Source organism: Oncorhynchus tshawytscha, linkage group LG06 (assembly GCF_018296145.1).
Source record: "Oncorhynchus tshawytscha isolate Ot180627B linkage group LG06, Otsh_v2.0, whole genome shotgun sequence".
Classification (NCBI taxonomy): Eukaryota; Metazoa; Chordata; class Actinopteri; order Salmoniformes; family Salmonidae; genus Oncorhynchus; species Oncorhynchus tshawytscha.
Window position 1 is genome coordinate 4,484,900 of NC_056434.1, and position 26,113 is coordinate 4,511,012.

Below are 26,113 nucleotides of genomic sequence, written 5' to 3' on the forward strand. Positions count from 1 at the left end.
GGTGTGGGTTAAGGCTGTAGGAGGCTGTGGGAAAGTGGGTTAAGGCTGTAGGAGGAGTGGGTTAAAACTGTAGGAGGGAGTGGTTAAAAGGCTATTAAAAAACTGGGTTAAAACTGTAGGAGGAGTGGGTTAAAACTGTAGGAAGGGAATGGGATTAAAACTGTAGGATTAGGAAGTGTGGGTTAAAACTGTGGAAGAAAGTAGTTAAAACTGTAGGGAGGGAGTTAATTAAAACTGTAGGAAGGTGTGGGATTAAAACTGTAGGAGGCTGTGGAGAGGTGTGGGTTAAAACTGTGGGAGGAGTGGGTTAAAACTGTAGGAGGTGTGGGTTAAGGCTGTAAGGCTGTGGGAGGGTAATGGGTTAAAACTGTAGGAGGCTGTGGGAGGGTGTGGGTTAAAACTGTAGGAAATATTTTAAAACTGTGGGAAGAAATGGGTTAAAACTATAGGAAAGGAGAAGGTGTGGGTTAAGGCTGTAGGAGGGAGTGGGTTAAAACTGTAGGAGGGAGGGTGTGGGTTAAAACTAGGAGAAAGTGGGTTAAAACTATAGGGAAGGAAGTGTAGGTTAAAAGCTGGAGGAAGGTGGTTAAAACTGTAGGAAGGAGAGTGTGTAAAAGGTTCAAGGACTGTGGGAGGGTTAAAACTATAGGAAAGAAATACATTAAAACTGTAGGAAAGGGAAGTGGGTTAAAACTGTAAGGGTGGTTAAAAACTGTAGGAAGGAACTGTGGGAAGGAAGTAAATTAAAACTGTAGGAGGAATGGGTTAAAACTAGGAAGGAAAGGTGTGGGTTAAAAGCTAGGAAGGGAAGTGGGTTAAAACTATAGGAAGGAAGTGGGTTAAAACTATAGGAAGGGAGTTAAAACTTAAAGAGGAGGCTGTAGGAGGGGTGGGTTAAGGCTGTAAAGGCTGTGGGAGGTGTGGGTTAAAACTGTAGGAAACTGTGGGGTGTGGGTTAAAACTGTGGGAGGTGTGGGTTAAAACTGTAGGAGGGAATTAAAACTGTTAAGGCTGTGGGAGGGTGTGGGTTAAGGCTGTAGGAGGCTGTGGGTAGGAGTGTGGGTTAAGGCTGTAGGAGGCTGTGGGAGGGTGTGGGTTAAGGCTGTGGGAGGGTGTGGGTTAAGGCTGTAGGAGGCTGTGGGAGGGTGTGGGTTAAGGCTGTAGGAGGAGTGGGTTAAGGCTGTAGGAGGGAGTGGGTTAAAACTGTAGGGTGTGGGTTAAGGTTAAAACTGTAGGAGGGTGTGGGTTAAAACTGTAGGAGGAGGTGGGAGTGTGGGTTAAAACTGTAGGAGGGAGTGGGTTAAGGCTATAGGAGGGAGTGGGTTAAAACTGTAGGAGGCTGTGGGAGGGTGTGGGTTAAGGCTGTAGGAGGCTGTGGAAGGTGTGGGTTAAACTGTGGGAGGGAGTGGGTTAAAACTATAGGAAGGAAGTGGGTTAAAACTGTAGGAGAACTGTGGAAGGTGTGGGTTAAAACTGTAGGAGGAAGTAAATTAAAAACTGTAGGAAGGAAGTAAGTAAAAACTATAAGAAAAAGTGGGTTAAAACTGTAGGAGAAGTGGGTTAAAACTGTAGGAGGGAGTGGGTTAAAACTGTAGGAGGGAGTGGGTTAAAACTGTAGGAGGGAGTAAATTAAAAGGCTGTAGGAGGGAGTGGGTTAAAACTGTAAGAGGAAGTGGGTTAAGGCTGTAGGAGGGAGTGGGTTAAACTGTAGGAGGGAGTGGGTTAAAACTGTAGGAGGGAGTGGGTTAAAACTGTAGGAGGAGTGGGTTAAAGGCTGTAGGAGGGAGTGGGTTAAAACTGTAGGAAGGGATGGGTTAAAGCTGTAGAAAGGAAGTAGGTTAAAACTGTAGGAAGAAGTGGGTTAAAACTGTAGAAGGAGGGAGTGTGGAGTTAAACTGTAGGAGGGAGTGGGTTAAACTATAGGAGGTGTGGGTTAAAACTATAGGAGGGAGTGGGTTAAAACTATAGGAGGGAGTGGGTGGGTAAAAGCTATAGGAGGGAGTGGGTTAAAACTGTAGGAGGAAGTGGGTTAAAACTGTAGGAGGGAGTGGGTTAAAACTGTAGGAGGGAGTGGGTTAAAACTATAGGAGGGAGTGGGTTAAACTGTAGGAGGGAGTGGGTTAAAACTGTGGAGGGAAGTGGGTTAAGGCTAGGAGGAAAGTAAATTAAAACTGTAGGAGGGAGTAGAAAACTGTAGGAAATTAAAACTTAAGAGGCTGTAGGAGGGAGTGGGTTAAAACTGTAGGAGGAGTGGGAAAACTGTGGGTTAAGGCTGTAGGAAAAGTTAAAACTGTAAAGGTTAAAGGCTGTAGGAAGGTGTGGGTTAAGGCTGTAGGAGGTGTGGGTTAAAACTGTAGGAGGCTGTAAGGAGGTGTGGGTTAAAACTGTAGGAGGGAGTGGGTTAAAACTAGGAAGGAGGAGGAAAAAGTGGGTTAAAACTGTAGGAAGGAAGTGGGTTAAAACTATAGGAGGGAGTGGGTTAAAACTGTAGGAGAAGTGGGTTAAAACTGTAGGAAGGTGGAAGGTGTGGGTTAAAACTGTAAGGAAGGTGGGGTTAAAACTGTAGGGAGGGGAGTGGGTTAAAACTATAGGAGAAAGTGGGTTAAGGCTGTAGGGAGGCTGTAGGAGGGTGTGGGTTAAGGCTGTAGGAGGCTGTGGGAGGGTGTGGGTTAAGGCTGTAGGAGGGAGTGGGTTAAGGCTATAGGAGGAGTGGGTTAAACTGTAGGAGGGAGTGGGTTGGGCTATAGGAGTTAAAAAGTGGGTTAAGGCTGTAGGAAGGGAGTGGGTTAAAACTATAGAAGGAAAGAAGGTTAAAGGCTTAAAGGAGGAAGTGGGTTAAAACTGTAGGAAGGAAGTAAGGTTAAACTATAGGAAAGGAAGTGGGTTAAAACTGTAGGAAGGGAGTGGGTTCAAACTGTAAAGGAAAGGAAGTTGGGTTAAGGCTATAGGAAAGGAAGTAAATAAAAGGCTGTAGGAAAGAAAGTGGGTTAAACTATAGGTTAAGAAAGTGGGTTAAGGCTATAGGAGAAGGAGTTAAAACTGTGGAGGGAGTGGGTTAAACTGTAGGAAGTGGGTTAAAACTGTAGGAGGGAGTGGGTTAAAACTGTAGGAGGAAGTGGGTTAAAACTGTAGGAAAGTGGGTTAAAACTGTTAATTAAAACTATAGGGAGGGAGTGGGTTAAAACTATAGGAGGGAGTGGAATTAAAACTATAGGAAGGAAGTAAATTAAAACTATAGGAGAAGTGGGTTAAACTATAGGAAGGAAGTGGGTTAAAACTGTAGGGAGGCTGTGGGAGGGTGTGGGTTAAACTTAGGAGGCTGTAGGAGGTGTGGGTTAAAACTGTAGGAGGGTGTGGGTTAAGGCTGTAGGAGGAGGAAGGGGGTGTGGGTTAAGGCTGTAGGAGGGAGTGGGTTAAAGGCTGTAGGAGGGGGAAAGTGGGTTAAAACTGTAGGAGGAGTAAATTAAAACTGTAGGAGGGAGTGGGTTAAAACTATAGGAGGGAGTGGGTTAAGGCTGTAGGAGGCTGTGGGAGGTGTGGGTTAAGGCTGTAGGAAACTGTGGGAGGGTGTGGGTTAAACTGTGGAGTTAAGCTGTTAAGGCTATAGGAGGAGTGGGTTAAAGCTGTAGGAAGGGAGTGGGTTAAGGCTATAGGACTGAGGAGGTTAAAGCTTAGGAGGGAGTGGGTTAAGGCTGTAGGAGGGAGTGGGTTAAGGCTGAAGGAGGGAGTGGGTTAAGGCTGTAGGAGGAGTGGGTTAAAACTGTAGGAGGAGTGGGTTAAGGCTGTAGGAGGGAGTGGGTTAAACTGTAGGAGGGAGTGGGTTAAAACTGTAGGAGGGAGTGGGGTTAAAACTGTAGGGAAATTAAAACTGTAGGAAAGGGGAGTGGGTTAAAACTGTAGGAAAGGAAGTGGGTTAAAACTGTAGGAAGGAAGTGGGTTAAAACTGTAGGAAAGAGGGAGTGGGTTAAGGCTGTAGGAAGGGAGTGGGTTAAAACTGTAGGAAAGGAAGTGGGTTAAAACTGTAGGGAAGGAGTGGGTTAAAACTATAGGAAGGAGTGGGTTAAGGCTGTAGGAGGGAGTGGGTTAAGAGGCTGTAGGAGGGTGGGTTAAGGCTGTAGGAGGAGTGGGTTAAGAGGCTGTAGGAGAGGAGTGGGTTAAGGCTGTAGGAGGGAGTGGGTTAAAGAAGCTGTAGGAGGAGTGTGGGTTAAGGCTGTAGGAGGGAGTGGGCTAAAACTAGGAGGAGGGAGTGGGTTAAAACTATAGGGAGTGGGTTAAGGCTGTAGGAAACTGTGGAGGGTTGGGTTAAGGCTGTAGGAACTGTGAAGGTGTGGGTTAAAACTGTAGGAGGCTGTGATTAAAACTGTGGGTTAAAACTGTGGGAGGAGTGGGTTAAGGCTATAGGAGGGAGTGGGTTAAAACTGTAGAGGCTGTGGGAGGGTGTAAAACTAAGGCTGTAGGAGGCTAGGGAGGGTAAATTAAAACTGTAGGAGGGTGTGGGATTAAACTATAGGAGGCTGTGGAAGGGGTGGGTTAAAACTGTAGGAAGGGAGTGGGTTAAGCTAGGGAAGGAGTGGGTTAAGGCTGTAGGAGGGTGTGGGTTAAAAACTGTAGGAGGGAGTGGGAGGGTGTGGGTTAAGGCTGTAGGAGGGAGTGGGTTAAGGCTATAGGAGGGAGTGGGTTAAACTGTAGGAGGCTGTGGGAGGGTGTGGGTTAAGGCTGTAGGAGGCTGTGGGAGGGTGTGGGTTAAGGCTGTGGGAGGGAGTGGGTTAAGGCTATAGGAGGGAGTGGGTTAAGGTTGTAGAAACTGTGGGAGGGTGTGGGTTAAAACTGTAGGAGGGAGTGGGTTAAAACTGTAGGAGGAGTGGGTTAAAAGGCTATAGGAGGAGTGGGTTAAAACTGTAGGAGGAGTGGGTTAAGGCTGTAGGAGGGAGTGGGTTCAAACTGGAGGAGAAGTGGGTTAAACTGTAGAAAGGGAGTGGGTAAAAAAAGGAAGGAAGTGGGTTAAAACTAAGAAAGAGGTGGGTAAAACTGTAGGAGGGAGTGGGTTAAACTGTATGGAAAGGAGGGAGTGGGTTAAAACTGTAGGAGGGAAGTGGGTTAAAACTGTAGGAGAAAGTGGGTTAAAAACTATAGGAAACTGTTAAACTATAGGAGGGAGTGGGTTAAAACTATAGGAAAGGGTTAAGGTTAAAAGGAAAGGAAGGATTAAAACTATAGGAAAGGAAGTGGGTTAAAACTATAGGAAGGAAGTGGGTTAAGGCTATATGGATTAAAAAGTGGGTTAAAAACTAAAACTAGGAGGAGTGTGGGTTAAAACTGTAGGAGGGAGTGGGTTATTAAAACTGTAGGAGGGAGTGGGTTAAAACTGTGCTGTTGAGGAGTGGGTTAAAACTGTAGGAGGGAGTGGGTTAAGGCTGTAGGAGGGAGTGGAAAGGGTGTGGGTTAAGGCTGTAGGAGGGAGTGGGTTAAACTGTAGGAAAGTGGGGAGTGTGGGTTAAAACTATAGGAGGAGTAGGTTAAAACTATAGGAGGAAGTGGGTTAAAACTGTGGGAAAGGAAAGTGGGTTAAAACTGTAGGAGGCTGTGGGAGGGTGTGGGTTAAAACTAAGGAGGAAGTGGGTTAAAACTATAGGAGGGAGTAAATTAAAACTGTAGGAGGAAGGGTGGTTAAAACTATAGGAGGAGTAAATTAAAACTGTAGGAGGGAGTGGGTTAAAACTGTGGAAAGGAACTGTAGGAGGGAGTGGGTTAAACTGTAGGAGGGAGTGGGTTAAGGCTATAGGAGGGGAGTGGGTTAAAACTGTAGGAGGAGTGGGTTAAGGCTGTAGGAGGCTGGGAGGGTTGGGTTAAGTTAAACTGTAGGAAGGGAGTAGGTTAAAACTGTAGGAGGAAGTGGGTTAAGGCTATGGAGGAGTGGGTTAAGGCTGTAGGAGGGAGTGGGTTAAAACTATAGGGAAGAAATGGGTTAAAACTGTAGGAGGCTGTGGAAGGTGTGGCTGTTAAGGCTGTGGGAGGTGGGTTAAAACTATAGGAGGAAAGTGGGTTAAACTGTAGGAGGACTTAGTGGGAAGGTATGGTTAAAACTTAAAACTGTAGGAGGTGTGGGTTAAAACTGTAGGAAACTGTGGGGGTGTGGGTTAAAACTGTAGGAGGAAGTGGGTTAAAACTGTAGGAGGAAGTGGGTTAAGGCTGTAGGAAATTAAGTGGGTTAAGGCTGTAGGAGGGAGTGGGTTAAAACTATGGAGGGAGTGGGTTAAAACTGTAGGAGGAAGTGGGTTAAAACTATAGGAGGGATGGGTTAAAACTATAGGAGGAGTGGGTTAAAACTGAAGGAAAGGTTAAAACTGTAGGAAAGTGTAAGTTAAAACTGTAGGAGGGAATAAATTAAAAGCTGTGGGAAAGTGTGGGTTAAGGCTGTAGGAGGAGTGGGTTAAGGCTATAGGAGGAGTGGGATTAAAACTGTAGGAGGTAAGGTGGGTTAAAACTGTGGGTTAAAGGCTAAAACTAGGAGAAACTAAAACTATGGAAAGGGTTAAATTAAAAGGCTGTAGGAGAAGTGGGTTAAACTATAAGGGTGGGAAAGGTGTATTAAAACTGTGGGAAGGTGTAAATTAAACTATAGGAAGGAGTGGGATTGGGAGGAAGAAAGGCTGTAGGATTAAAACTTAAACTGTAGGAGGGAGTGGTAGGCTTAAAACTGTAGGAAAGGAGGAAAGTGGGTTAAAACTGTAGGAAGGAGTAGGTTAAAACTATAGGAGCTGTGGGTTAAAACTGTAGGAGGGAGTGGGTTAAGGCTATAGGAGGGAGTGGGTTAAAGGCTGTAGGAAGGGTGTAATTAAAACTGTAGGAAGGGAGTGGGTTAAAACTGTAGGAGGAGTGGGTTAAAACTGTAGGAGGGAGTGGGTTAAGGCTGTAGGAAGCTGGGAGGGTGTGGGTTAAGGCTGTAGGAGGCTGTAGGGAGGGGTTATTAAAACTGTATAGGAAAGAGTGGGTTTAAAACTATAGGAGAAAGTGGGTTAAAACTGTAGGAAGGAGGGAGTGGGTTAAAACTATAGGAAGGAAAGTGGGTTAAGGCTGTAGGAGGGAGTGGGTTAAGGCTGTAGGAGAAAGGAGTGGGTTAAGGCTGTAGGAAAACTGGGTTAAGGCTAGGAGGGAGTGGGTTAAAACTGTAGGAAGGAAGTGGGTTAAAGGAAATAGGATTAAAACTAAATGTAAGTTAAAACTGTAGGAAATTGGGTTAAAACTGTGGAAAGAAATTAAGTTTAAACTGTAGGAAGAAAGTGTGGTTAAAACTGTAGGAAAGGAAGGGTGGGTTAAAACTGTAGGAGGAAGTGGGTTAAACTGTAGGAGAAGTGGGAGTTAAAAGTTATTAAAACTGTAGGAAAGGAAATGGGTTAAAACTGTAGGAAAGTGGGTTAAAACTATAGGAGAAGTAGGTTAAAACTAGGAGAAACTGTAGGTTAAGGCTGTAGGAGGCTGTAGGAGGTGTAATAAATTAAGGCTGTAGGAAAGTTAAGGCTGTAAACTGTTAGGAAGGGGTTAAAACTATAGGAAGAAGTGGAATTAAAACTGTAGGAAGGAAGAAGGTTAAAACTAAAGGAAAGTGGGTTAAAACTATAGGAGGGAGTGGGTTAAAACTGTAGGAGGCTGTAGGAAGTGTGGGTTAAAACTGTAGGAGGCTGTGGGAGGGTGTGGGTTAAAACTGTGGGAGAAAGTAAATTAAAGGCTATAGGAAGTGGGTTAAAAAAACTAGGAAGAAGTGGGTTAAGGCTGTAGGAGGGAAGAAATTAAGGTGGAATTAAAACTGTAGGAAGTGGGTTAAAACTGTAGGAGGGAGTAGGTTAAAACTGTAGGAGGAGGGAGTAAAATTAAAGGCTGTAGAAAGGGAGTAAATTAAAACTATAGGAGAGCTGTAAGGTTAAGAGCTGTAGGAGAAGGTAGGTTAAAACTATAGGGAGCTGTAAATTAAGGTGTGGGTTAAAAACTGTAGGAAGGCTGTAGAAAGGCTTAAGGCTGTGGAAGGGTGTGGGTTAAGCTGTAGGAAAGGGTGTGGAATTAAAACTAGGAGGAAGTAGGGAAAAAACTGTAGGGAGGGTGGGGTTAAAACTGTAGGAGGAAGAAGTGGGTTAAAACTGTAGGAGGGAGTGGGTTAAGGCTATAGGAGGGAGTGGGTTAAACTATAGGAGGAGTGGGTTAAAACTGTAGGAACTCTAGGAAGTAAGAAATTAAAACTGTAGGAGGCTGTGGGGGAGTGGGTTAAAACTGTAGGAGGGAGTGGGTTAAAACTGTAGGAGGGAGTGGGTTAAAACTGTAGGAGGGAGTGGGTTAAGGCTATAGGAGGGAGTGGGTTAAGGCTATAGGAGGGAGTAAATTAAAACTGTAGGAGGCTGTGGAGGGTGTGGGTTAAGGCTGTAGGAGGCTGTGGGAGGGAAAATTAAGGCTGTGGGAGGGAGGGGTTAAAGGCTATAGGAGGGAGTGGGTTAAGGCTGTAGGAGGGAGTGGGTTAAACTGTAGGAGGGAGTGGGTTAAGGCTGTAGGAGGGAGTGGGTTAAGGCTGTAGGAGGGAGTAGAAGGGTGTGGGTTAAGGCTGTAGTAGGAGGAATGGGTTAAGGCTGTAGGAGGAAGTGGGTTAAAACTGTAGGAAAGGTAGTGGGTTAAAACTGTAGGAGGGAGTTTAAAACTGGGAGGGTATGGAAATTAAGGCTGTAGGAGGCTGTGGGAGGGTGTGGGTTAAGGCTGTGGGTTAAAACTGTAGGAGGCTGTGGGAGGGTGTGGTTAAAAGGCTGTAGGAGGCTGTGGGAGGTGTGGGTTAAAACTGTAGGAGGGTGTGGGTTAAGGCTGTAGGAGGGAGGAGGGTGTGGATTAAAACTGTAGGAGGGAGTGGGTTAAGGCTATAGGAGGGAGTGGGTTAAGGCTATAGGAGGGAGTGGGTTAAGGCTGTAGGAGGCTGTGGGAGGTGTGGGTTAAGGCTGTAGGAACTGTCAGGAGGGTGTGGTTAAACTGTGGGAGGGAGGGAGTGGGTTAAAACTATAGGAGGGAGTGGGTTAAGGCTGTAGGAGGGTGTTTGTTAAAACTGTAGGAAAGTGGGAGGGTGGGTTAAGGCTGTAGGAGGGAGTGGGTTAAAACTATAGGAGGGAGTGGGTTAAGGCTATAGGAAAGTGGGTTAAACTATAGGAGGGAGTGGGTTAAACTGTAGGAGGCTGTGGGAAACTGTAGGAAAGGGGTTAAATTATAGGAGGGAGTGGGTTAAAACTGTAGGAGGGAGTGGGTTAAGGCTGTAGGAAAGGAGTGGGTTAAAACTTTAGGAGGGAGTGGGTTAAGGCTGTAAAACTGTGGGGGGAATGGGTTAAGGCTGTAGGAGGGAGTGGGTTAAAGCTATAGGAGGGAGTGGGTTAAGGCTGTAGGAGGGAGTGGGTTAAAGGCTGTAGGAGGTATGGGTTAAGGCTGTAGGAGGAGTGGGTTAAACTGTATGAGGAGAGAGGGGTGGTTAAGGCTGTAGGAGGCTGTGGGAGGGTGTGGTTAAGGCTGTAGGAGGGAGTGGGTTAAAACTATAGGAGGTAGTGGGTTAAAACTATAGGAGGGAGTGGGTTAAGGCTGTAGGAGGCTCTGGGAGGAAAGTGGGTTAAACTGTGGGAGGGTGTGGGGTAAGGCTGTAGGAGGCTGTAGGGGAGGGTGTGGGTTAAGGCTGTAGGGAGGGAGTTGGTTAAAGGCTATAGGAGGGAGTGGGTTAAAACTGTAGGAGGGAGTGGGTTAACTGTAGGAGGGAGTGGGTTAAACTTAGGAGGAAGTGGGTTAAGGCTGTAGGAACTGTGGGGGGGTGGGTTAAACTGTAGGAGGGAGTGGGTTAAAGCTATAGGAGGGAGTGGGTTAAGGCTGTAGGAGGGAGTGGGTTAAGGCTGTAGGAGGGAGTGGGTTAAAAGCTGTAGGAGGAAGTGGGTTAAAACTGTAGGAGGCTGTGAGAGGGTGTGGGTTAAAACTGTAGGAGGGAGGGAGGTGTGGTTAAAACTGTGGAGGAGTTGGTTAAAGGCTATAGGAGGAAGTGGGTTAAGGCTGTGAAAGGGTGTGGGTTAAAACTGTAGGAGGCTGTGGGAGGGTGTGGTTAAAACTGTGGGAGGGAGTGGGTTAAAACTATAGGAGGGTAGGAGTGGGTTAAAACTGTAGGAGGGAGTGGGTTAAAACTATAGGAGGGAGTGGGTTAAAACTGTAGGAGGGAGTGGGTTAAGGCTGTAGGAGAGTGGGTAGAAGGTGTGGGTTAAAACTGTAGGAGGGAATGGGTTAAAACTGTAGGGAGGGAGTGGGTTAAACTGTAGGAGGAGTGGGTTAAGAGGTAGTTTAAAACTGTGGGAGGGAGTGGGGTTAAAACTGTAGGAGGCTGTGGGAGGGTGTGGGTTAAGGCTGTAGGAGGCTGTTGGAGGGTGTGGGTTAAGGCTGTAGGAGGCTGTGGGGGAGTGGGTTAAGGCTGTAGGAGGGAGTGGGTTAAGGAAGTAGGAGGGAGTAAAGGCTATAGGAGGGAGTGGGTTAAGGCTGTAGGAGGCTGTGGGAGGGTGTGGGTTAAGGCTGTAGGAGGGAGTGGGCTTAAGGCTGTAGGAAGGGAGTGGGTTAAAACTGTAGGAGGGAGGGTTAAGGCTGTAGGAGGGAGTGGGTTAAGGCTGTAGGAGGGAGTGGGTTAAAACTATAGGAAAGTGGGTTAAGGCTATAGGAGGGAGTGGGTTAAAACTAGGAGGCTGTGGAGGGTGTGGGTTAAGGCTGGAGGGTGGAGGGTGTTGATTAAGGCTGTGGAGGGAGTGGGTTAAAACTATAGGAGGGAGTGGGTTAAAACTGTAGGAGGGAGTGGGTTAAGGCTATAGGAGGGAGTGGGTTAAGGCTGTAGGAGGGAGTGGGTTAAGGCTGTAGGAGGGAGTAGAAGGGTGTGGGTTAAAACTGTAGGAGGGAATGGATTAAGGCTGTGGGAGGGAGTGGGTTAAGGCTGTAGGAGGGAGTGGTTAAGAGGCTGTAGGAGGGAGTGGGGGAGTAAGGCTGTAAGGAGGCTGTGGGAGGGTGTGGGTTAAGACTGTGGGTTAAGGAAGTAGGAGGCTGTGGGAGGGTGTGGGTTAAGGCTGTAAGGAGGCTGTGGGAGGGTGTGGGTTAAGGCTGTAGGAGGGTGTGGGTTAAGGCTGTAGGAGGCTGTGGAGAGGGTGTGGGTTAAGGCTGTAGGAGGCTGTGGGAGGGTGTTGATTAAGGCTGTGGGAGGGAGTGGGTTAAGGGCTATAGGAGGGAGGGGTTAAGGCTGTAGGAGGGAGTGGGTTAAAACTGTAGGAGGGAGTGGGTTAAAGGCTATAGGAGGGAGTGGGTTAAAACTGTAGGAGGGAGTGGGTTAAGGCTGTAGGAGGGAGTAGAGGGTGTGGGTTAAACTGTAGGAGGAATGGGTTAAAACTGTAGGAGGGAGTGGGTTAAGAGGCTGTAGGAGGGAGTGGGGTAAAGGCTGTAGGAGGTGTAAAAACTGTGGGTTAAGGCTGTGGGTTAAGGCTTAGGAGGCTGTGGAGCTGTGGGTTAAGGCTTAGGAGGCTGTGGGAGGGTGTGGGTTAAGGCTGTAGGAGGGAGTGGGTTAAGGCTGTAGGAGGGAGTGGGTTAAAGCTATAGGAGGGAGTGGGTTAAGGCTGTAGGAGGGAGTGGGTGAAGGCTATAGGAGGGAGTGGGTTAAGGCTATAGGAGGGAGTGGGTTAAGGCTGTAGGAGGCTGTGAGAGGGTGTGGGTTAAGGCTGTAGGAGGCTGTGGGAGGGTGTTGGTTAAGGCTGTGGGAGGGAGTGGGTTAAGGCTATAGGAGGGAGTGGGTTAAGGCTGTAGGAGGGAGTGGGTTAAGGCTATAGGAGTGAGTGGGTTAAGGCTATAGGAGGGAGTGGGTTAAGGCTGTAGGAGGCTGTGAGAGGGTGTGGGTTAAGGCTGTAGGAGGCTGTGGAGAGGTGTTTATTAAGGCTGTGGGAGGGAGTGGGTTAAGGCTGTAGGAGGGAGTGGGTTAAGGCTGTAGGAGGGAGTGGGTTAAGGCTGTAGGAGGGAGTGGGTTAAGGCTGTAGGAGGGAGTAGAAGGGTGTGGGTTAAGGCTGTAGGAGGGAATGGATTAAGGCTGTGGGAGGGAGTGGGTTAAGGCTGTAGGAGGGAGTGGGTTAAGAGGCTGTAGGAGGGAGTGGGAGGGAGTGGGGTAAGGCTGTAGGAGGCTGTGGGAGGGTGTGGGTTAAGGCTGTGGGTTAAGGCTGTAGGAGGCTGTGGGAGGGTGTGGGTTAAGGCTGTAGGAGGCTGTGGGAGGGTGTGGGTTAAGGCTGTAGGAGGGTGTGGGTTAAGGCTGTAGGAGGCTGTGGGGGGAGTGGGTTAAGGCTGTAGGAGGGAGGGAGGGTGTGGATTAAGGCTGTAGGAGGGAGTGGGTTAAAACTATAGGAGGGAGTGGGTTAAGGTTGTAGGAGGCTGTGGGAGGGTGTGGGTTAAGGATGTAGGAGGCTGTGGGAGGGTGTGGGTTAAGGCTGTAGGAGGGAGTGGGTTAAGGCTATAGGAGGGAGTGGGTTAAGGCTGTAGGAGGCTGTGGGAGGGTGTGGGGTAAGGCTGTAGGAGGCTGTGGGAGGGTGTGGTTAAGGCTGTGGGAGGGAGTGGGTTAAGGCTATTGGAGGGAGTGGGTTAAGGCTGTAGGAGGGTGAGGGTTAAGGCTGTAGGAGGGACTGGGAGGGTGTGGGTTAAGGCTGTAGGAGGGTGTGGGTTAAGGCTGTAGGAGGGAGTGGGAGGGTGTGGATTAAGGCTGTAGGAGGGAGTGGGTTAAGGCTATAGGAGGGAGTGGGTTAAGGCTATAGGAGGGAGTGGGTTAAGGCTGTAGGAGGCTGTGGGAGGGAGTGGGTTAAGGCTATAGGAGGGAGGAAGGAGTGGGTTAAGGCTGTAGGAGGGAGTGGGTTAAGGCTGTTGGAATGAGTGGGTTAAGAGGCTGTAGGAGGGAGTGGGTTAAGGCTGTAGGAGGGAGTGGGGAGGGTGTGGGTTAAGGCTGTGGGAGGGTGTGGGTTAAGGCTGCAGGAGGTGTGGGTTAAGGCTGTGGGAGGGAGTAGGTTAAGAGGCTGTAGGAGGGAGTGGGTTAAGGCTGTAGGAGGGAGTGGGTTAAGGCTGTAGGAGGGGTAGGAGGGTGTGGGTTAAGGCTGTGGGAGGGAGTGGGTTAAGGCTGTGGGAGGGAGTGGGTTACGGCTGTAGGAGGCTGTGGGAGGGTGTGGGTTAAGGCTGTAGGAGGGAGTGGGAGGGTGTGGGTTAAGGCTGTAGGAGGGTGTGGGTTAAGGATGTAGGAGGGAGTAGGAGGGTGTGGGTTAAGGCTGTAGGAGGGAATGGGTTAAGGCTGTGGGAGGGAGTCGGTTAAGGCTATAGGAGGGAGTGGGTTAAGGCTGTAGGAGGGAGTGGGTTAAGGCTGTGGGAGGGAGTGGGTTAAGGCTGTGGGAGGGAGTGGGTTAAGGCTGTAGGAGGGAGTGGGAGGGTGTGGGTTAAGGCTGTGGGAGGGAGTGGGTTAAGGCTGTGGGAGGGAGTGGGTTAAGGCTGAGAGAGAGAACCATGTGGCGGAAAAGTTACAGTATAATTGATTCAACTACAATGAGCAGAACTGTAATTTCCAAGCTGCCAGTCTTTGATGTCTTCAGTGACATATGAATTATGGTCAGGTATGTACAGTAGTTACCTTGAGTTACCTTTCTCACTAAGGCAGATGGAATCACACCCTCTCTCCATATCTTCCCTTACAACCATAGAATACCCCCCCCCCCTTGTGATCTTTATGCTCTGTGAGTCCCAAAAGGCAGCCCATAGGGTCCTTGTTTAAAAACAGTGCACTATATAGGGCACCATAGGGACTCTGGCCTAGAGTAGTGCACTATACAAGGAATAGGGCTCTGGTCTAAAGTAGTGCACTATATAGGGAATAGGGCTCTGGTCTAGAGTAGTGCACTATATAGGGAATAGGGCTCTGGTCTAGATTAGTGCACTATACAAGGAATAGGGCTCTGGCCTAAAGTACTGCACTATATAGGGAATATGACTGGTCTAAAGTAGTGCACTATATAGGGAATAGTGTGCCATAGTGCTCTGGTCTAAAGTAGTGTACTATATAGGGAATAGGGCTCTGGTCTAAAGTAGTGCACTATATAGGGAATAGGGCTCTGGTCTAAAGTAGTGCACTATATAGGGAATAGGGTGCCATATGGCTCTGGTCTGAAGTAGTGCACTATATAGGGAATAGGCCTCCATCTGGGATTCACACCATACCTCTAATAATTTAATCTGAGATCTGAGTGCACAGCAACCAACAGACTTGTCTTATCTCGTCTAGAAATTCACTTCTGACTTTCGCAGCATTAACAGATGTCAGACAGACACGTAGTTGACAGTACTCACCCAGGACATTTCAAACAGAAAGCTCTCATGTCAACTCGATCATAGCTACCGTTGTTAATGACCAACGACATGCTCTACATGCCCCCTATTATACAAGGACACAGGACACAAGGACACAGGACACAAGGACACAGGACACAAGGACACAGGACACAAGGACACAGGACACAAGGACACAGGACACAAGGACACAAGGACACAAGGACACAGGACACAAGGACACAGGACACAAGGACACAGGACACAAGGACACAAGGACACAGGACACAAGGACACAGGACACAAGGACACAGGACACAGGACACAAGGACACAGGACACAAGGACACAGGACACAAGGACACAGGACACAAGGACACAGGACACAAGGACACAAGGACACAAGGACACAGGACACAAGGACACAGGACACAAGGACACAGGACACAAGGACACAGGACACAAGGACACAGGACACCAGGACACAAGGACACAGGGAGGGAGGGAGTGGACACAGGACACAAGGACACAAGGACACAGGACACAAGGACACAGGACACAAGGACACAAGGACACAGGACACAGGACACAAGGACACAGGACACAAGGACACAGGACACAAGGACACAGGACACAAGGACACAGGACACAGGACACAAGGACACAAGGACACAGGACACAAGGACACAGGACACAAGGACACAGGACACAGGACACAAGGACACAAGACACAAGGACACAAGGACACAGGACAGGTAGTTGGGACCCAGGACTACAGACATCTATTAAAATAGTATTGGGTATAATTATGACAGGATGCTCAGCTCTGGCATGTCATGGTCTGTCTGACCCTGTGTCTGTCTGTGTGTGTCGATCTACAGCGTAATTGCAATGGGACACTTTCACCTCACGAGCGATGCACCCAAACGCCTGAAGCTAAATTAAAACGATATGTACTGAGGCATAACTAAAGCGGGACACAAGACACATCAAGTCAGGGCTTGTTGTGATATTTCCGACCCTGTATCTGTTTTGTGTTTGTCACGATCACTGTATTGGGACATGAAATCCCACTCTCACAAAGACATCACTCACCAGCCGGCTATAGGGGCTTAGATTAGAACACTGACCTTTGACCTCGCCTATTGTTGCCATGGTACCTCTGCCTGTACCGCAGCGTAAAAGAGAGAACGGGTAGAGGGGGAATCATAGAGCAGGGGAGGGAGAAAGGAGGGGAGGGAGAGGAGGCGAGGGAGAGAAGGGAGGGAGAGGAGGGGAGTGAGGAGGGGAGGGAGAGGAGGGGAGGGAGGAGGGGAGGGAGAGGAGGGGAGGGAGTGAGGAGGGGAGGGAGAGGAGGGAGGGAGGGAGGGGGAGGAGGAGGGGAGGGAGAGGAGGGGAGAGAGGAGGGGAGGGAGAGGAGGGGAGGAGGAGGAGGGGAGGGAGAGGAGGGGAGGGAGAGAGAGAGGAGGGGAGAGAAGGTTTGGAGAAGAAGAGGGAGGGAGGAGGAGGGGAGAGAAGGTTTGGAGAAGAAGAGAGGAGGGGAGAGAAGGTTTGGAGGAGAAGAGGGAGGGAGAGTAGGGGAGGGAGAGGAGGGGAGGGGAGAGGAGGGGAGGGAGGAGGAGGGAGGGAGAGGAGGGGAGGAGGAGGGGAGGGAGAGGAGGGGAGGGAGAAAGGAGGGGGGGAGGGAGAGGAGGGGAGGGAGAGAGGAGGGGAGGGAGAGGAGGGGAGGGGAGGAGAGAGGAGGGGAGGGAGAGGAGGGGAGGGAGAAAGGAGGGGAGGGAGGGAGGGGAGGGAGAGAGGGGAGGGAGAGGAGGGGAGGGAGAGAGGAGGGGAGGAGAGGAGGGGAGGGAGAGAGGAGGGAGGGAGAGGAGGGGAGGGAGAGAGGAGGGGAGGGAGGAGGGATCAGAGAGGAGGGAGAGAAGAAGAGGGGAGGGAGAGAGGAGGGGAGGGAGAGGAGGGGGGAGAGAGAGAGGAGGGGAGGGAGAGGAGGGGAGGGAGGAGGAGGGGAGGGAGGAGGGATCAGAGAGGAGGGGAGAGAAGAAGAGGGAGGGAGAGAGAGGAGGGGGAGAGAAGGTTTGGAGAAGAAGAGGGGAGGGAGGAGGAGGGGAGGGAGAGGAGGGGAGAGAAGGTTTGGAGAAGAAGCGAGGAGGGGAGAGAAGGTTTGGAGAAGAAGAGGGGAGGGAGAGAAGGTTTGCAGGAGAAGAGGGGAGGGAGAGTAGGGGAGGGAGGGGAGGGAGAGAGGAGGGGAGAGAAGGTTTGGAGAAGAAGAGGGGAGGGAGAGGAGGGGAGGGAGAGGAGGGGAGGGAGAGAGGGATCGGAGGGGAGGGAGAGGAGGGGAGGGAGAGAGAAGGTTTGGAGAAGAAGAGGGGAGGGAGTTAGGGATCGGAGGGGAGGGAGAGAGAAGGTTTGGAGAAGAAGAGGGGAGGGAGTGAGGGATCGGAGGGGAGGGAGAGGAGGAGATTGAGGGATCAGAGGGGAGGGGAGAGAAGGTTTGGAGAAGAAGAGGGGAGGGAGTGAGGGATCGGAGGGGAGGGAGAGGAGGGAAGTGAGGGATCAGAGGGGACGGAGAGAGAAGGTTTGGAGAGGAGAGGAGGGAAGTGAGGGATCGGAGGGGAGGGAGAGAGGATTTGGAGAGGAGAGGAGGGAAGTGAGGGATTGGAGGGGAGGGAGAGAGGATTTGGAGAGGAGGGAAGTGAGGGATCAGAGGGGAGGGAGAGGAGGGAAGTGAGGGATCAGAGGGGAGGGAGAGAAGGGAAGTGAGGGATAGGAGGGGAGGGAGAGGAGGGAAGTGAGGGATCAGAGGGGAGGGAGAGGGAAGTGAGGGATCAGAGGGGAGGGAGAGGAGGGAAGTGATGATCAGAGGGGAGGGAGAGAGAGGAGGGGAGGGAGAGAGGAGGGAAGGGAGAGGAGGGAAGGGAGGGATCGGAGGGAAGTGAGGGATCGGAGGGAGGGAGAGAGGAGGGGAGGGAGAGGAGGGAAGTGAGGGATCGGAGTGGAGGGGAGAGAGAGGGGAGGGAGAGGAGGGAAGGAGGGAGAGAGGAGGGGAGGGAGAGAGGAGGGGAGAGGAGGGAAGTGAGGGGAGGAGGAGGGGAGGGAGAGAGGAGGGGAGGGGAGAGGAGGGATCGAGAGGAGGTATTGGGAGGGATCGCAGAGGAGGTATTGGGGGATCGTAGAGGAGGTATTGGGGGATCGTAGAGGAGGTATTGGGGGATCGTAGAGGAGGTATTGGGAGGGATCGTAGAGGAGGTATTGGGAGGGATCGTAGAGGAGGTATTGGGAGGGATCGTAGAGGAGGTATTGGGAGGGATCGTAGAGGAGGTATTGGGAGGGATCGTAGAGGAGGTATTGGGAGGGATCGTAGAGGAGGTATTGGGGGATCGTAGAGGAGATATTGGGAGGGATCGTAGAGGAGGTATTGGGGGATCGTAGAGGAGGTATTGGGGGATCGTAGAGGAGGTATTGGGGGGATCGAGAGGAGGTATTGGGAGGGATCGTAGAGGAGGTATTGGGAGGGATCGTAGAGGAGGTATTGGGAGGGATCGTAGAGGAGGTATTGGGAGGGATCGTAGAGGAGGTATTGGGAGGGATCAGAGGAGGTATTGGGAGGGATCGTAGAGGAGGTATTGGGAGGCAGAGGGGGGATCGTAGAGGAGGTATTGGGGGGATCGTAGAGGAGGTATTGGGAGGGATCGTAGAGGAGGTATTGGGAGGGATTGTAGAGGAGGTATTGGGGGATCGTAGAGGAGGTATTGGGGGGGATCGTAGAGGAGGTATTGGGAGGGATCGTAGAGGAGGTATTGGGAGGGATCGTAGAGGAGGTATTGGGAGGGATCGTAGAGGAGGTATTGGGAGGGATCGTAGAGGAGGTATTGGGGGATCGTAGAGGAGGTATTGGGGGATCGTAGAGGAGGTATTGGGAGGGATCGTAGAGGAGGTATTGAGAGGGATCATAGAGGAGGTATTGGGGGGATCGTAGAGGAGGTATTGGGGGATCGTAGAGGAGGTATTGGGAGGGATCGTAGAGGAGGTATTGGGAGGGATCGTAGAGGAGGTATTGGGAGGGATCGTAGAGGAGGTATTGGGAGGGATCGTAGAGGAGGTATTGGGAGGGATCGTAGAGGAGGTATTGGGGGGATCGTAGAGGAGGTATTGGGAGGGAGAGAGGAGGATCGTAGAGGAGGTATTGGGAGGGAGAGAGGAGGATCGTAGAGGAGGTATTGGGAGGGAGAGAGGAGGATCGTAGAGGAGGTATTGGGAGGTTGAACACGGACGGATGCATAGCCCCAGCAGGTGGTGTTGATTTAAAGGCCCTTTGGCTTCTCCATGTGTTGGAACTAAACCCCATACAAGACAAGCTCAGATCAAAGCACTGTCAAAAGCACTGTCAAACCACTAAGCTTCCTCACACCAGCACATACACAGTCTGTCTCTCACTCTGTCTTTCCCTTTCTCTCCTATAGGTCTCACCACTCTCTCTCTTCTCTCTGTTTCTCTCTCTCTTTCCCTTTCTCTCCTATAGGTCTCACCACTCTCTCTTTCTCTTTCCCTCCTATAGGTCTCACCACTCTCTCTTTTCTCTCTCTTTCTCTCCTATAGGTCTCACCACTCTCTCTCTTCTCTCCGTTTCTCTCTCTTTCTCTCCTATAGGTCTCACCACTCTCTCTCTTCTCTCTGTTTCTCTCTCTCTCTCTCCTATAGGTCTCACCACTCTCTCTCTTCTCTCTTTCTCTCTCTCTCTCCTATAGGTCTCACCACTTGCTCTCTTCTCTCTCTCTCTCTCTTTCCCTCCTATAGGTCTCACCACTCTCTCTTTCTCTAACTCTCTCTTTCCCTTTCTCTCCTATAGGTCTCACTCTGTCTCACTCAGTCACTCAGTCACTCAGTCACTCTGTCACTCTGTCACTCTGTCACTCAGTCACTCTGTCACTCTGTCACTCTGTCACTCTGTCACTCTGTCACTCTGTCACTCAGTCACTCAGTCACTCAGTCACTCAGTCACTCAGTCACTCTGTCACTCTGTCACTCTGTCACTCTGTCACTCTGTCACTCTGTCACTCACTGTTTCTCTCTCTCTCTCTCTCTCGCTCAATTCAATTCAAGGGCTTTATTGGCATGGGTAACATGTGTTAACATTACCAAAGCAAGTGAGGTGGATAATATACTCTAGTGAAATAAACAATACAAATGAACAGTAAACATTACACTCAAACAAGTTCCAAAACAATAGACACATGACAAATGTCATATTATGTCTATATACAATGTTGTAACGATGTACAAATAGTTAAAGTACAAAAGGGAAAATAAATAAAACACAGGTTGTATTTACAATGGTGTAAGTTCTTCACTGGTTGCCCTTTTCTTGTGGCAACAGGACACAATATCTCACACACATAACCCCTTAATTCATTCCTACTTAGATTTGTGTGTCTATGTTGTGTAATTTGTTAGGAAAGGTGGATACCTAGTCAGTTGTACAAGTTGAATGTATTCAACTGAAATGTGTCTTCCACATTAAACTCAGAGAACTGCCTTGTTCAGGGGTAGTACGACAGATTTTTACCTTGTCAGCTCGGGGAGTCGATCCCGCAACCTTTCAGGTTACTGGCCCAACGCTCTAACCACTAGGCTACCTGCTGGTTACTGACCCAACACTCTAACCACTAGGCTACCTGCTGGTTACTGGCCCAACGCTCTAACCACTAGGCTACCTGCTGGTTACTAGTTCAACACTCTAACCACTAGACTACCTGCTGGTTACCGGCCCAACACTCTAACCACTAGACTACCTGCTGGTTACTGACCCAACGCTCTAACCACTAGGCTACCTGCTGGTTACTGGCCCAACACTCTAACCACTAGACTACCTGCTGGTTACTAGTTCAACACTCTAACCACTAGGCTACCTGCTGGTTACTGGCCCAACACTCTAACCACTAGACTACCTGCTGGTTACTAGTCCAACACTCTAACCACTAGGCTACCTGCTGGTTTACTGACCCAACAATCTAACCACTAGGCTACCTGCTGGTTACTAGTCCAACACTCTAACCACTAGGCTACCTGCTGGTTACTGGCCCAACGCTCTAACCACTAGGCTACCTGCTGGTTACTAGTTCAACACTCTAACCACTAGACTACCTGCTGGTTACCGGCCCAACACTCTAACCACTAGACTACCTGCTGGTTACTGACCCAACGCTCTAACCACTAGGCTACCTGCTGGTTACTGGCCCAACACTAGCAGTAACCACTAGACTACCTGCTGGTTACTAGTTCAACACTCTAACCACTAGGCTACCTGCTGGTTACCGGCCCAACACTCTAACCACTAGACTACCTGCTGGTTACTAGTCCAACACTCTAACCACTAGGCTCCCTGCTGGTTACTGACCCAACGCTCTAACCACTAGGCTACCTGCTGGTTACTGACCCAACACTCTAACCACTAGGCTACCTGCTGGTTACTAGTCCAACACTCTAACCACTAGGCTACCTGCTGGTTACTGACCCAACGCTCTAACCACTAGGCTACCTGCTGGTTACTGACCCAACACTCTAACCACTAGGCTACCTGCTGGTTACTAGTTCAACACTCTAACCACTAGGCTACCTGCTGGTTACTAGTCCAACACTCTAACCACGAGGCTACTTGTTAGATATTACTGCATTGTTGGAGCTAGAAGCACAAGCATTTCGCTACACCCGCAACAACATCTGCTAATAACGTGTATGTGACCAATAACATTTGATTTGATTTGATTTGACACCCACAGTCATACGCAGCTAACCTTGTGGGGACATACAATTCAGTCCTATTTTCCTTAACCTCTAATCCCAACTCGTACCCTTACCCTAACCCTGACCTTAACCCAAAAAACATAACCCTAACCCTTAATCTAATCCTAGCTCCTAACCCTAAACCTAATCCTAGCTCATAAACGTAGCCCCTAACCCTAAAATTAACCCTAGCTCCTAACCCTAAATCTAATCCAAGCTCCTAACCCTAAATCTAATCCTAGCTCCTAACCCTAACCCTAACCCTAGTTCCTAACCCTAAACCTAATCCTAGCTCCTAAACCTAATCCTAGCTCATAACCCTAAACCTAATCCTAGCTCATAACCCTAAATCAAATCCTAGCTCATAACTCTAGCTCTTAACCCTAAACATAATCCTAGCTCCTAAACCTAATCCTAGCTCTTAACCCTAAACATAATCCTAGCTCCTAAACCTAATCCTAGCTCTTAACCCTAAACATAATCCTAGCTCCTAAACCTAATCCTAGCTCATAACCCTAAACCTAATCCTAGCTCATAACCCTAAATCAAATCCTAGCTCATAACTCTAGCTCTTAACCCTAAACATAATCCTTGCTCATAACCCTAGCTCCTAACCCTAACACTAATCCTAGTTTCTAACCCTAAACCTAGCTCCTAACCCTAATCCTAGTTCCTAACCCTAAACCTAGCTCATAACCCTAAATCTAATCCTAGCTCATAACCCTAAATCTAATCCTAGCTCATAACCCTAAATCTAATCCTAGCTCATAACCCTAAATCTAATCCTAGCCCTTAACGTAATTCTAACCCTAAAACTAATTCTAACCTTAACCCTAAACCCCCCAAAATGTCCCCAGTTGTTTGTTTACTATTCTTGTCGGGACTTAGTATCGTTAAATATACACACACACACACACACACACACACACACACACACACACACACACACACACACACACACACACACACACACACACACACACACACACACTGCTCTGATATGTAACAGAGCCCTTCTCCCAGTGGTCTTACACAACCCTGAACCAGGGTGTGTATTGAACCCTGTGTGTCCAGTACACACACACTCAGCCCCCACACACACACTCAGCCCCCCACACACACACTCATCCCCCCACACTCTCAGCCCCCCACACACACACGCTCAGCCCCCCACATACACACGATCAGCCCCCCACACACACTCTCAGCCCCCCACACACACACTCTCAGCCCCCCACACACACTCTCAGCCCCCCCACACACACTCTCAGCCCCCCACACACACTCTCAGCCCCCCACACACACTATCAGCCCCCCACACACACTCTCAGCCCCCACACACACACTCTCAGCCCCCCAAAACACGCTCAGCCCCCCACACACACTCTCAGCCCCCCACACACACTCTCAGCCCCCCCCACACACACACGCTCAGCCCCCAAAACACGCTCAGCCCCCCCACACACTCTCAGCCCCCCACACACACGCTCAGCCCCCCACACACACTCTCAGCCCCTCCCACACACACTCTCAGCCCCCGCACACACACTCTCAGCCCCCCACACACACACGCTCAGCCCCCAACACACTCAGCCCCCCACACACACTCTCAGCCCCCCAACACGCTCAGCCCCCACACACACACTCTCAGCCCCCCACACTCTCATCCCCCACACTCTCAGCCCCCCACACTCTCAGCCCCCCACACTCTCAGGCCCCCCACACTCTCAGCCCCCCACACTCTCAGTCCCCCCACATACACACTCTCAGCCCCCCACACACACACTCTCAGCCCCCCACATACACACTCTCAGCCCCCCCCACACACACTCTCAGCCCCCACACACACACTCTCAGCCCCCCACATACACACTCTCAGCCCCCCACATACACACTCTCAGCCCCCCACACACACACTCTCAGCCCCCACACACACACTCTCAGCACCCACACACACACTCTCAGCCCCCACACACACACTCTCAGCCCCCCAAAACACTCAGACCCCCACACACACTCTCAGCCCCCCCACACACACTCTCAGCCCCCATACTCTCAGCCCCCCACATACACACTCTCAGCCCCCACATACACACTCTCACTCCCCCCACACTCTCAGCCCCCCACATACACACTCGCCCCCCCCCCACATACAAACTCTCAGTCCCCCCACATACACACTCTCAGTCCCCCCACATACACACTCTCAGTCCCCCCACATACACACTCTCAGCCCCCCCACATACACACTCTCAGTCCCCCCACATACACACTCTCTGCCCGCCCACCCCCACATTCACACTCTCAGCCCCCACACTCTCAGCCCCCCACATACACACTCTCAGCCCCCCACCCCCACATTCACACTCTCAGCCCCCCACACTCTCAGCCCCCCCCACATACACACTCTCAGCCCCCCACATACACACTCTCAGCCCCCCACATACACACTCTCGGCCCCCCACATACACACTCTCAGCCCCCCACATACACACTCTCAGCCCCCCCACATACACACTCTCAGTCCCCCCACATACACACTCTCAGTCCCCCCACATACACACTCTCAGTCCCCCCACATACACACTCTCAGCCCGCCCACCCCCACATTCACACTCTCAGCCCCCCACTCTCAGCCCCCCACACACTCTCAGCCCCCCACCCCCACATTCACACTCTCAGCCCCCCACACTCTCAGCCCCCCCCACATACACACTCTCAGCCCCCCACATACACTCTCGGCCCCCCACATACACACTCTCGCCCCCCACATACACACTCTCAGTCCCCCCACACACACACTCTCAGCCCCCCCCACATACACACTCTCCCCCCCCACATACACACTCTCAGCCCCCCCCTCCACATACACACTCTCAGTCCCCCCACATACACACTCTCAGTCCCCCCCACATACACACTCTCGGCCCCCCACATACACACTATCCCCCCACATACACACTCTCAGCCCCCACACTCTCAGCCCCCCACATACACACTCTCAGTCCCCCCCACATACACACTCTCAGTCCCCCCTCAGTCCCCCCCCACATACACACTCTCGGCCCCCCACATACACACTCTCGGCCCCCCACATACACACTCTCAGTCCCCCCACATACACACTCTCAGCCCCCCACACTCTCAGCCCCCCCCACATACACACTCTCAGTCCCCCCCCACATACACACTCTCATCCCCCCACCCCCACATTCACACTCTCAGCCCCCCACACTCTCAGCCCCCCACATACACACTCTCATTCCCCACACACACTCTCAGCCCCCCACACTCTCAGCCCCCCACACACACACACTCTCAGCCCCCACCCCCACATTCACACTCTCAGCCCCCCAACACACAATTTTCACACCCACATACTGCTGGGGGCACCGGGTTATCATGACTGAAACATTCTCTTGCATAAGTCACACAGTCTGCTCCCCTTTACTCACGTAGAGTCCAGAGTGCCTGTCACCGAAGAAGGGGAATGCAACAGAGATCTCCACCAGCCCTGAGCCGCCATCGTCCTGGGAGATGGTTTGGGAGTCCCCCGAGTCCTGGCCAAAGGGGTAGAAGTCCTCCAGGGGTACCCCTGGCTCGACCGTCCCAGGGAGGAGCAGCAGGTTCAGGCAGAGCAGGGTGCAGAGGCAGGGTAGCAGGGCTCCAGGTACCAGGTCAGCTCCAGACATCTTCACCTTGGCCCTCAGACTCTCAGCTTCAGCCTCTAGGCAGGCAGCAGAACAGGAGAGGACAGGAGAGGACAGGGAAGGACAGTATCTCGTCTTCTACACCAGCAGCTCTTTAAATCTGTCCTTCTTCCTTTCTCTCTCTCTCTCCCAGCGAATGAGGTGACAGGGACAGTCACAACAGGCAGAGGGTATCAGAGGGTAGGGTAGCAGAACACCTGGGGTATCAGCAGAACAGGAACCTTCTTTCACAGCTGCAGCAACAGCAGCCCTTTAAATCTTCTCCTGTGTTGTCTCTCTCTCTCTCTCTCTCTCTCTCTCTCTTGCTCTCTCTCTCTCTCGCTCTCTCTCTCCCTCTCGCTCTCTCTCTCCCTCTCGCTCTCTCTCTCCCTCTCGCTCTCTCTCTCCCTCTCGCTCTCTCTCTCTCTCTCTCTCTCTCTCAGTTGTGCTGTTTGTCTGAGACAAGGGGATAGATTCCTTGCATTCTGCTTGGCTCGCTGCTTGCTGCTGGGTGCTTCGTTGGTTCGTAAAGCTGTGCTGCTGCTCCGTCTCACAGAGATAAACTGAGGGAAAGACTGAGAGAAAAAGGGGGAGCAGAATGATTTTTAATTTTTTTTTTTACAATCCCAGCGATTTGGTCCCTGATGGTTAGGGTTAGAAATACCCTCAATAAAAGCTCTATTCTGCCTGCCAAAGGAGTTCTTTCAGCTCTGCTAGGCCCCACCCCCCCTTGGGATTCACTACCTCGCATAATGAGGGAATGTCGGCCAATGGTAGAGGAGAGGCCGGTAACTGGATAACTACTGGGCGGACCTATGATAATCAAAGGAGTGCTCTAGAAACTCTGACAAGGCTTCTCCCTCTCCTCTTTGGCTTAACCCTTTCACTCTGGGTCTACACAGATAGCGCACCTTAGCGTGTCAGACTGAACAGGTTACACGCTACAAGCGGCCAGCTCTCCTCTCATCAAAACTTGACTCTGTGCATCTACCTAGGCATATCAGAGTATGTTTAAACCAGGTAATAACATGGCTATATACAGGGGGTAGCAGTACCATGTCGGTGTACAGGGATACGAGGTAATAGCATGGCTATTTACACAGGGTACCAGTACGAGTTGGTGTAGGGGTACGAGGTAATAACAGAGGTACGAGGTAATAACAGGGGTATAAGGTAATAACAGGGGTATGAGGTAATAACAGGGGTACCAGGTATTAACAGGGGTACCAGGTAATAACAGAGGTACCAGGTATTAACAGGGGTACCAGGTATTAACAAGGGTAA

The 26,113-nt window shown here is 50.7% G+C and overlaps 1 protein-coding gene across 3 annotated transcripts in view; it reads right to left on the reverse strand.

Annotated features, from left to right (window-relative positions):
* LOC112238311 (sushi, nidogen and EGF-like domain-containing protein 1) overlaps positions 1–25,530 on the reverse strand; it is a 106,221-nt gene extending 80,691 nt beyond the window's left edge. The window contains exon 1 of one of the 3 annotated variants that reach the window (XM_042322863.1): positions 24,596–25,530. In XM_042322863.1, the coding sequence (XP_042178797.1) occupies positions 24,596–24,832 (237 nt within the window). In that variant the 5' untranslated portion in view covers positions 24,833–25,530. The remainder of the gene's footprint in view (positions 1–24,595) is intronic. The other 2 variants (XM_042322861.1, XM_042322862.1) reach the window with 2 other exon arrangements.
* Between the last annotated feature and the right edge of the window lie 583 nt (positions 25,531–26,113).